This window comes from Hetaerina americana, unplaced genomic scaffold (assembly GCF_022747635.1).
Source record: "Hetaerina americana unplaced genomic scaffold, ioHetAmer1.1.p SCAF_2, whole genome shotgun sequence".
Taxonomy (NCBI): Eukaryota; Metazoa; Arthropoda; class Insecta; order Odonata; family Calopterygidae; genus Hetaerina; species Hetaerina americana.
Window position 1 is genome coordinate 27,991 of NW_027286763.1, and position 12,039 is coordinate 40,029.

At 38.9% G+C, this 12,039-nt stretch overlaps 1 protein-coding gene across 1 annotated transcript; it reads right to left on the reverse strand.

The window, feature by feature from the left end:
- Window positions 1-4,417: 4,417 nt before the first annotated feature.
- Window positions 4,418-11,583, reverse strand: LOC139687504 (zinc finger protein 85-like). The gene is made up of 3 exons (XM_071584692.1): window positions 11,422-11,583; window positions 8,555-8,586; window positions 4,418-6,380 (listed from the first exon to the last, which is right to left on the reverse strand). The coding sequence occupies exons 1-3, from the start codon at window positions 11,581-11,583 to the stop codon at window positions 4,418-4,420; spliced, it is 2,157 nt and encodes a 718-aa protein (XP_071440793.1).
- Between the last annotated feature and the right edge of the window lie 456 nt (window positions 11,584-12,039).

Consider the following 12,039-nt stretch of genomic DNA (forward strand, 5'->3'; position numbering starts at 1 on the left):
AGATTGATTCTCTCGTTTTGATTCTCTCTTGCCCGCCTTATCTCTAACTGTTAGCATAGATCTCCCTTTCTTGCTTCCCGATAAAGATTTAACTTCGCTGTACAGCGCACCAATTTCACCCTTCCTATGCAAACTTTCCATGTCCTAACAGTCTTAATTTCGGCCTCTTCGAAGGCCGAAAGCTCAAGCAATCTACAATGTGAGTGTCCTTTTAAGTGTTACTATTTTATTTGTGTTCTATTGTACTGCCTATTTATTATACTGATCATCGATATGTATGTTTCTTTATATATATGAAAACGTATATATATATGTATATCTTTAAATTTATATATATATATATATATATATACACGTACATATATATTCACACACATGTATTGCGTGTGTGCGCGTGTAGTACCTCAATACAATTAGATAAAGCGTATGAAGGCATTAATAATTTTAAAAATGTTACCCTTAGACGTTCCAAGGAAAGGTCTGTGAGCGTTATATTACGAGTTATCCTTTTATATTATTGACAATTATTTTAGCAAAGTGAATGGTGTTTATTAATGTACCTCTACTATTTTATGTACAGATATATTTACATAAGCTATCTCCATTTACGAACTATACACTCTCCATGAGAATAACTTCCGGCGTAATGTACTAAAATGGTAATTTTCTAATTATTTTCCAGGTTTAATAAATGTTATCTGCGTGCTTTTCCCAACCAAAGCCCTCTGCTCCCCTGTATAACTCCAAACAAAGCCAGGGCTGGCGAGTAATCTCATTTTCTCATGTCACGACCACACTTGGATTACGCACTTCTTGATTGCTGCCATCTCTAAGGAATGTAAATTCGCATCCCCTCACCGAATTACCATGAATACCTCAAGATGGACCACTCATTTGTCTGACTCTCCCAACGGTCATGCGTTAATCTTAGCTCTGAATAAATATAAAGGTTAATTGTTTAAAAATTTGATGCATCGGAATTTGATTTCGGTGGAAAACATGAAATTTTGACAATGCGGTGATAATTTATGTTCTATTGTATTGATTACCCTGAGTAATTATAGTACACCAGCTAAGCCCTGATTTTTTTCCTTCATTTAATTCACCATTTAAATATTAAGTCTTCGAACCATCATACGATGTCACCTTGTCGAATAGAATGGGGGTGGTATTATTGGCGGAGGAGAGTATGATTGGTTGAAATTTATTAATTAGGATTGAGAATTGTGGGAATGCAAATGATTCATCGAGAAAAAATTTGATGCATGGACGCCGTGAGCAAAGGTGGTTAAAAAGGAAGAAACAGGCTTTTAGCAAAGAATGTTAGGACATAAAAGGATATTAAAATACGCGGTTTTCAATAACTGTCCAATACAAGTATCTTACGGTAATGACTAATATACAGGGTTCGTCCGGAAAATAAGTGTACTGACTCCTGGGCTGGGCGCGCCTGGAGCGGCGCGCCCAGCTCTAAACAAGGAGTCAAGGTCAGTCTTGATCCAGTAAACAAAACTAATGCACGGCCTTCCCGGCGGAAAAAAGTCGAGAGTCAAACCCCACGCTTCTGGAAGAACTAGACGGTCAACCGCTGCTCGAAACAAAACAGGATCAGAACCTCTATTTCCGATTGAGTCCGGCAATGCCGCTCTCCAAATCCCTGCGGCCGATGCCTCGGACGCCGGCGAAATCAGACACTCGGTTAACACAGGCACGTCCAGCTATCGAGGATACGTAATTTACGCTGAGATCTGCGGGTCTTCATGCAACCATGATTTGTTTTTTTTCCTTGCAAATTGGCTGTGATTATGGACCTATCATGGAGCGCACTTCCTTCCCATGAATACCCAATTCCAGCGTGCCTGGATAATAAGCCTTACCCCATCTCAATTTCTTCTCATCTTTCATTATGTGGATATTTCTCACCAACTAAAGAGATTTCTCTCAATATAAAGGGATTTTTACCGTTATTTGTATGAATGCAACAATTCTCGTTTAATCAGTAGTGTTATAAATTACGGAAAAACCATCTAAAAAAATTAGAACTATTAGTCTAGAGAACCTGAAACGTCCTGAAATTTTGAATGTCCTTTGTTATTTTTGGTCAATTACCGTCCTTATCTCCCTTTCTCCGATTTTTGGAAAAAACATCTAGAGTAGGAAAGTACGCGACAAATAGCAGTTCTTAAGAAAATATAAGGGTGCTAAAAAACAAATATCTCCGTTCTCGAAAGTGGTCCGCCCAGCACCGCTCTGACGGGCTGCGATTGGAGGGGGGTATGTTTGCAAGCGACGCTGAAAAAGGCAGTCGGCTCTGAGCTGTGGTGTAATGAGGAGCTCTGTCAACGCGAACCTCCACGCTCGACCCACGTCACGGAACGCGATGCCGAAGTTTTTGGAGCAGCGTTATTCCATCAAATTTGCGGTAAAGCTTGGGAAATCGTCTACCGAAACTGGCGGTATGATTAACCAGGCTTACGGGGAGTCAGCCATGTCCAGAAACATGATCTTTCGGTGGCACAAGATGTTCGTGGAGGGCAGAGAAGAGGTCGACGACGAACCACGGCCTGGACGCCCATCAACGACACTCACCGACGAAAATGTGCGAAAAGTTCGCGATGTACTGAACTCTGATCGTCGTCTTAGTGTTCGGATGATAGCAGAGCAGTGTAATGTGCCAAAAATAATAGTGCACGAGATTATTAGGGAGCAATTACAGATGCGAAAAATTTCAGCTTCAGCAAAGTTGGTGCCGAAAGTGCTCAGTGATGATCAAAGACTCAATCGTTTGGAAATCGCGACACAACTTGCGGATCACTGCAAAAATGATCCACATTTCTTAGAGAACGTTGTTTCGGGTGACGAGACGTGGATCTTTGAGTACGACCCGGAGTCGAAGAGACAAAGTGCGGAGTGGCACACCCCATCATCACCCCGTCAAAAGAAAGCTCGCAAGAGCAAATCTCGGATCAAGGCGATGCTCATTGCCTTTTTTGACAAAAGGGGAGTCGTCCACTACGAATTTGTACCTGAACGACAAACTGTAAATGCTGCATTTTACGTCCAAGTGCGAGTCACCCGCGTCCGGCCAGCGATCAAAAACTTCTGGCGGCTGCATCACGAAAATGCACCGTCTCACACCGCGCTTTTCGTGTCGGACTTCTTGGCCAAGCACCCTTCCACCACGTCAAGGTTGTAGTATATATATATATATATATATATATATGTATGTATATATATATATATATATATATACATAAAATATCTTCGAAATAGACCGCTCTTCGGCGACGCACAAATATGTAAAAACAAAGATTTAGATTTTTAGAATATAGAAACACAAAGAAAGGACACTCACAATTTGTTATTTGACGTTTCGACAGCACGGCTGTCGTCTTCAGAATGGCGTTCTCGAGGAAGAGCGGAGAGGATGTGCGGGGGAGAGGTGGGGGAAGGAGAGGTAAAGGGACCAATAGGAAATTAACAAGGGGGTGGAGGGGATATGTAGGCAGCCAATTGATGCATTCAGTGGGCTTGGTTCAGCCCGGGCGGTTTGAATGATTGGGCCACCCAGATATGCCCCATCTCGCGGGTTCTCACCTCTATTATACTCGCAGATTTGGGAAGGATTTCAATCACCGAAACAGAGAAGCAGTCGTCAAAAGATTGATTGTGGGAAGCGGTGTGAGTAGGGATGGGATAATTAAGAAAAGTGGGAGATTTGGTGGAATATCGGTGGTTATTCATGCGGAGGGAAAGTGCGGTCGTGCATTCGTCCACGTAGAAGGCAGGGCAGAAGTTACAGGAGAGGCGATATATAATATTTTTTGAGGTACAGGTGGCGAGTGGTTGGGAGTTGGTACTGAGTGAGGGGGAGGGTTTTAAAAGATGACAGCATTTGCAGCGTGGGCGGTTTCATGGTGTGGATAGGGGCGGGGGAGAGACGGGGGTGCTTGAAGTTGGATTTGAGGACTTGAAGATGTCTCGCAAGTTCGACGGGCGTTTAAACGAAACAGAGGGACAGTGTGGGAATAAAAGTGATGTGGACTGAGTGTTATTGATACTTGGGAAGAGGTCACGGATTAGATGTTTAATTTTGTGTGTTCCGGGGAAGAAAGTGGTGATAAGATTAGGGGATTTTGGGCGGTTTGGTTTTGGGAGGGGAGGGGAGGGGTTTTGCTTCTGTATTTGCAAAACAGCAAGTGCCCTTGCTCTGAAGTGGCCACAAGGTATAATAAAAATATGTGCACAGCACAAGGAAAACAAAATGGTTACAGACAAAAGGCTTGGAGTGGACAACCTAAAAGGCAAGGTAGCATAAAAATATGAAAGAGAAGGTGCAGCAGGATAGAGGAGCTTGGAAGGAAGACCTAAATTGAAAGATGCATGGATGGCATTGACAAATTCATAGAACAGCCCTTCACTCACCCGTGTGCTGGAGGATGCGGTGGCGAGACAGGAGCCTCGCATTGTGGAATTTCTTCTCACAAACGTCACATTCATAGGATTTGGAAAATCCCCTGGCCTTGCATGGAGTACTCCTGTGCTCCTTCAGGCTTGGGACGTCCTTGAAGCACTGTCCACACTTTTCACAAAGGAAAGGCCTTTCATCTAAGTGGCTCTCTAAGTGAATCTTCAGTTCTTTCTCACGAATGTAGAGCCTCTTGCAAATCTGACAACTGAAGCGTGGAAGGGTATGAATAACAGAGTGTGTGCGCCTGTGCTTCTTCAAGATATCCACATTTTCAAACTCTTCCTTACACTTTTTACACTCAAGTTTAGGCTTTCTAAAATGCGTAGCCTCATGTTCCAAGAGCTTTGACTTATGAGCTAAAGTCCGTGGGCAAAAGCGACATGGTAATTTTAACCGATGATGGAAAAGGCGATGCAACTCTCGCTCCTCATCAGTTTTGAATTCTATTTGGCATGGCCTGCAAATGTAGCTTTTCACCCTTTGATAGATCACTTTGGCTGATTGGGTTGAATTTCCAGGATTTAAAACTTTCACAGAATAGCATTTTGAAGGACTGCTTTCACCAGTGGGATGGGCCACTTTATCTTGATAATCCAATGCTGTACTCATGCTTGCAGTAGGTAGAAAATTAATGCTCGCTTTTACAGAGGACAGAGTGCGAATGTTCCCAGCGTGTGGAAAATTTACCTTTGAAATTAAAGAGGAAATATTGGCATTGGAATCTACAGGAGATGAAATATTTGAATCTGCATTTTCAGGGGGTGTGACAATAGCATTTTCAGAGGGAGAAATACAAGCATTTTCCTTAGCTGAGGACAAGGTATTATAAAGTGCATAGCTTCCCTTCTTCTTGGGCTTTTCTGAAAGGATTCTATTAACCCATTCCTGCTGCTTTTCTGTGAGTGTCGAATAAACAACACTGGCACCAGATAAATCCTTTCCCATAATTCTATCAGTACCTTCTGAAGGCTTGGATGACTTGCTCCTATGTATCCCATGAGATTCTTCATGCTTATGTAATTCCTCTTCATTTTCATAAAATACTTTTAAACAGTGAGAACATCGGAATACTAAATCTGGATGAAACACTGTTTGGTGAGAGAAAAGATCATTAAGTTTTGAATATTTCGAGCTGCAATACTTGCAGATGTAATTCAAGTGTACTTGTTCTCGGGTCTTGCTCGGAGATTGTAAGCCACAATCATCCACTTCACTTGGAGCACTGCTGGGGTCTGAATCTGAAGATGTGTTCCCACTACTTAATCCTTTAATACCAGCTTCTGTATTTGCTGAGTGAGACACGACATGCTTTTTAAATTCTTCTTTGTCATCGTAAAAAACCTTAAAGCAAACACGACAGCAAAACACAAACTCCTGATGTGCACTAGTATGATGGAACAATAGCTCAGCATTATACCTGAAACTTCGATCACAATATTTGCAAACATTGCCATAAACTTCTTTTGAGCTTTCAACCATGGGTTCGTCGGATGTCAAGTCAGGTGATGTACTCACTGCAGCGTTGCCTTCAGGAGGCGCTTGATCGGCTTCATCAGGCGCACTGCTGCTTGCATCAGTCTCCATGCTATCTTCGACGCGTTCGCTTAAATCATCGCTAGGTTCGCTCACATCATTGCCTAAACTACCATCACCGCTGAGAACCACAATTGGTTGATCACTGGCGGTAATTTCATTCACTTTGCTCAATCTTTTCTCAACCCCCAAAGAACTCACTGGATCATCAACTTTTTTTGCAATGTGCCCAACTGCTACGGGGTGTTTATTACACTGGCTTTCCTCCTTTTCAGTTTCAGGAATTTCTATATCACGTTTTTCATGCCTATTTACTTTTCCAGGTTCTTGATTAGGAGTTTTGCTAATGGCATCCAATTCCTTGTAATTCTTAGACCTAAAACAAAAAATATTCCATTAGGAAAGTATTACATGTGCAATCTAACATTGGAATCTTGATTTTAAAAGTATTTTCAAGAGCTAAAATAAATACTTGGCAATATAAAGCACTTTACATCAATGGTGATTTTATCAACACTCATTACCTAATTTCTGTGACTTTCAGTATTGCATTTTCATCACTGTGCATATTTTATGTGATAAGTATAAGGACATAAACTGGGATGCTTGATGAATGATTAATAGTATTTATATGATTTCATGTTTGTAAAGCATAAAATAGTATTATACTATAAACAAGTTAGAGCAGTTGAAAATTTTTAATTTTTTTCATTGCGGCTTGAAATACCTTTACGAAAAAATCGAGAGAAAATACGCGATTTCATCGGAAACAGTAAAAATAAATAAACACGGGCAATTTTATGTGGATCTACTAAAAAAACATACTCGTTTTAAATTATAACTACATTTTTTGCGATGGAAAATAGTGTTTGAAATACTTGGAAGGATATATTGAGAAATATATATGATCCCCATCCAAAACACGAAAAAAAAGGAATCGAAAGGATTCCTGTGGAAATACTACAAAACATACGCTTTTTAAATGATAACACCATTTTTCGATTGAAAAATCAACGAATTTCGAAAATTTGCGTTTGAAAAAGTTATGCGTAAAAATTGAGAGAAAATACGCGATTTAATCGGAAACGGCAAAAATTAATAAACACAGGCAATTTTATGTGGACCTACTAAAAAACATACTCGTTTGAAATAATAACTACATTTTCTGCGAAGAAAAATGGTGTTTGAAATACTTGGAAGGAAAAAATTGAGAAATAGGCACGATCCAAATCGAAAACACAAAAAAGGAAAATAATCAAACAGATTCCTGTGGAAATACTACAAAACATACCTTATTTAAATTATAACACTATTTTTCGGTGAAAAAATAAATGAATATTGAAAATAAGAGTTTGAAATACTTGAAAGGAAATATTGAGATAAAATACGCGATTTAATTGAAAAGCCACGAAAAAAAAAAACGAAAATTTTCTGTGGCCATACCACAAAACATACACTTTTTAAATTATAACAAAATTTTCCGATGCAAAAATAAACAATTTTTGAAAATTGGAGTTTAAATAGTTATATTTTCCAATTTATATATATATATATATATATATATATATATATATATATATATATATATATATATTAATATATATATAAATTGAGAAAAAATACGCGATTTCATCGGAAACACGAAAATTTAAAAAAACCCGGGAAATTTAATGTGGACCTACTAAAAACCATAATCGTCTTAAATTAGAACTACATTTTCTGCGATGGAAAAAGGAGTTTGAAATACTTTGAAGGAAAAAATTGAGAAAAATGCACGATCCCCATCGAAAATATGAAAAAGGAAAAGAAATTAACAGATTCCTGTGGAAATACTACAAAACATACCCTTTTTATTTGTATATATCTCAATTTTTTCTTTCCAAGTATTTGAAACTCCCTTTTCCATCGCAGAAAATGTAGTTATAATTTAAAACGAGTATGTTTTAGTAGGTCCAGAAAATATTGCCGGTGTTTATTTATTTTTGGTGTTTCCGATGAAATCGCGTATTTTCCTTCAATTTTTTCGCATAATTACATCAAACTCAACATTTCCAAATTTGTTGATTGTTCCATCAAAAAATAGACTTATAACTAAAAAGAGTTTGGGCAGGTTAAAACGATAGCTGAGAGACTGGTACTGCAAGAGGGATGCCTACTCATTACCTTTATCACCACCACATGGAACTATCATCGGCTCTACACATTGCTCAGTGTCACTCTCTTTATAACCGTGTTAAATCTTTGGTAGGTGACGTCTCCTTCAAGAAAATTTCCGTTATAAACAAAAAATTACATTATTTGCAGTGTGAACGGGAAAACGCAACTTATTCTCCCAAAAGTGATTTTAAGTTTCATCCTAAAGTAATCAACTTATCTAAATCTTCCTTTATCGGCTCCGACTTTGAACTACTACAAAAAGGCTTGAAGTTTGCCCCCACTCCTGACACAATGCCCCTTAAAATCTTTGATAGTGGAATGTTAAGTCACCGTCCATCATGAACATTCAGGCATTAAACAAAATGTTGCACATATTTTAAACTTCCATCTTACCAAGACAGTTCTCCAACCTCAAGAAAGTGGGCCTACAATATAACAATGTGTTAAGATTCATCATGCAGAAAATAGAAAAAGAAAACCTGATCATCTCTAAAGCAGACAAATCTTTTTATTTCAAAAAATGTGACAATGTGTTGACGGATAACTCCTTTGTGATACTCCCTCGAGACCCAACTGCTAGGTTCCAAAAAGGGTATGCTCTAAATTGTTCTCAGAAAGTGAAGATAGGATATTGTTACAAATGAATCCTCGACCTCCTAGATTTTATGGCTTCCAGAAAATTCATAAAGATAGAACACCTGTTCACCCAGTGGTATCATGCATAGGCTCACCATCATATAAATTAGCCTCCAAACTGAATACCATCTTTACACAACACACTAGTTTTTCAGCAAAATATAGTGCTAAGAATTCCATTCACTTGACACGTAATCTTCACCATATCTCTTTACCTCCGAACTCCAAACTAGTTTCCTTTGACGTGAAAAATTTATTTACCTCTGTGCCCATTTAAAAAACTTTGTTACTTACTAAAGATTCAAAGAGAGACACCAGCATGAACCTTGTGTTTATAAAAGAACTCCATCTGCTCATGGAACTGTGAGCAAACCAGAATTACGTTTTATTCAATAATGTGTTTTATCATCAAATGGATGGCTTAGCAATGGGATCTCCTTTTTCCCCACCATTAAGAGAAATATTCATGGACTATTTAGAATCACCATTATATAACTCCCGCTGTCCTATCCTAACTAATATTTTCTACCGGTGTCGCTATGTGGAAGGCATCATCTGCTGTTGGGCTGGGAGTATAAGACAACTCAATCTTTTAAATGCCCAACACCCCAAAATGAAGTTCACTATGGAAATCAAATCCAGGAAAGAGTTGAACTTTCTTGACCTTTCCACAATCCATCATCGATGATAAACTTAGTGTTTGCGTACACAGGAAATTATGTAACAGTGATGCGATCATGCCAGCTGATTCCTGCCGCCATACAAACCAGAAACTGTCAATCTTCCATTCAATGATACACCAACTTGTTGATTTACCCCTAACATTGAAAAATTTCAACCATGAGCTGGACACTGTAAAATCATTAGCAGTATCCAATGGCTATAGTGTAAATATTTTCGTCAATCTCTTAAAGAAAATTAAAATTTGAAGCTATTTCACAGTTATGCTCCCTTAGTCCAGCACAAGAAGAGCCCAAAAAGTGGTGTCGTCTATTGTTTGTGGGTGATCTTTCTAAAAAGATTGCCCGAAAATGTAATAAAAGAAAATTCAATATCTCATTTCATAATCTGCATACTCTGGGAAAAATCCTTTTCCACGACAAAGACAAATCCGAACCCCTCTTACAATACGGCACATACAAGGTGAAGTGTGATTACTTTTTTGTGCTACACAGACCAGACTGGAAACCAGGACAAAAGAACATGAAAAATGCTGGAGGACTTTTGATGAAGCATCTCTCCTATCCAAGCATCTAACTGCAATTATCCCACTCACATCAATGTAATCCCGAGATGCTTTCACCACGAAAACAAGGGCAAGAGACTTGATATTTTAGAGCAACTTGAAATCATAAAATTAAATATGAATGGTCTTTTAATCAACAATATTTTTGTAAACTATTCTCCTGTCCTCAGAATCCCGTTTCCACAGCAAAAAAGAGAAACTCCCTCTTTCCCTCTGACTCCACCCTTCGCTTACTTCCCATCCAACCACCCCTACCCTCCACTTTCAGTATGTGTCGAACAACCCTTCCCTGATAATGCCCTTCTTAGAATCACTTATACCCCATCCCTCAACCTGCCTCCATCCCTTCGACGTCTCCTTCCCGCTTAACCCTTCTTCATTCTTCCCTCCTTCCTACCACACAGACACTAGCTACCCGCCACCACCCTCTCAAATAATGATCGCAAGTGCTTTATCCCCCCCACCTCTTTTTACCTCACCATTTCTTTAGTTTCCCTGGGTTTTTCATGTTTCCCTCATTGTCCCCACCTACCTTACTCCTCACTTTTTTCTTCTTCCCCCCCTTCCTCAAACAGGTATAAACATTATGTACCACATGTTGAATCTTGTCTTGTACCTGAAGAAGGAAGAAAACTAAGCCTCATAGCTTATTACTCATACCAATATGTTAGGGGCCTGTGTTCAAAATTACCAACTATGGGGAACTCAATTCTAAACAAGTGATTTTGGTGTACTTGTAATTGTCCTCACCGAGACTTGGCTTCATGCTTTTCATGGATATCATCCCTGTGTAAGACTCAAATATGATTATCCAGTTGAAATTCAATGATAATTTCGAAAAAATTAATATGGCAATATTATGCTCAGGAAAATATTTAAACTGTTTTCCATGTGTCGACTCCCCAAAAATATACCTTTCAGGCAAATCATTGCTGTTCAATGTCTTTTAACCAGGTAGTATTCCTTGCCACTATGCATATGCATTTCGGCAAAAGCTATCATCAGCTAATGAATGGGCCATGGTATACTTTGAAGGTGGTGAACACACAAGGCACACTTGTTTAACATCAGTTTTAACACATGGTCGGCAACGTGCGTAATTCATATATCGTTAGAGATAAAGGATTGCATCAGTGGCAAACCTGCAATATCTCTACTTTATAGTAATTTAAATGTGCAGGTAGTAGGAATTCTTCAGGAATTAGTCAATACACTATGTTTAAAGAAAAATCCTAAAAATCAACCTGAAGGTTGGTTTGACAAGATAGGGTAGAACTAACCTAATACACGCGATAAATGCAACAGTGTGTGAGATTTGCACATCAAGATAGATGCTGGAAAAGCTCATTTCTCTGCCCCGGCGAGGTTTCACAAGAACCTCTGGTCCCAGGAATCGAAACCGAGCCCTCAGGTCAGTAGCCCCAGAGCTCTGTCCAGTCGTCGACCATGTCTCAAATTCATTGCATATGCATATCTCCCATACAAATCCATGGTTCCCAATTTTTACTCTGCATTTATTGAATTCTTTGCTTGGTATCATTCTTTAGCTAAAATTTTGTTATGATAAACTGATTAGCATATCAAAATTGTTAGGGGAGCTAGGCTGGGAATCACTCACAGAGTGAAGGTTATATTACAGATCAAATCTCTTGCATAAATTGGAAGGATATCTCCTTAGCAATGATGATGAAAATCTATTATTGTCCCCATCGTACTACAGTAGGAGAGATCATGTCAATACAATTAGAGAGATTAAGTGTAGAACAGATAAATTTAAAATGTCATTTTTTCCCACGAACGATAAGGGATCAGAATAACATTGTCCAGCCATGAGACCATGGTAGAGGTAAAAATTAATTGGTTTTAAATTAGGCGGGTGTGTATTTACCCCCTGGCACACACCTTGGCTGTAGCTTGCAGGGTACTAAAAAACAATAATATTTCAGAGTCAATTCAGGCTCGGCAATTTTAACATCTAAAGGAAAGACCAAAGTGA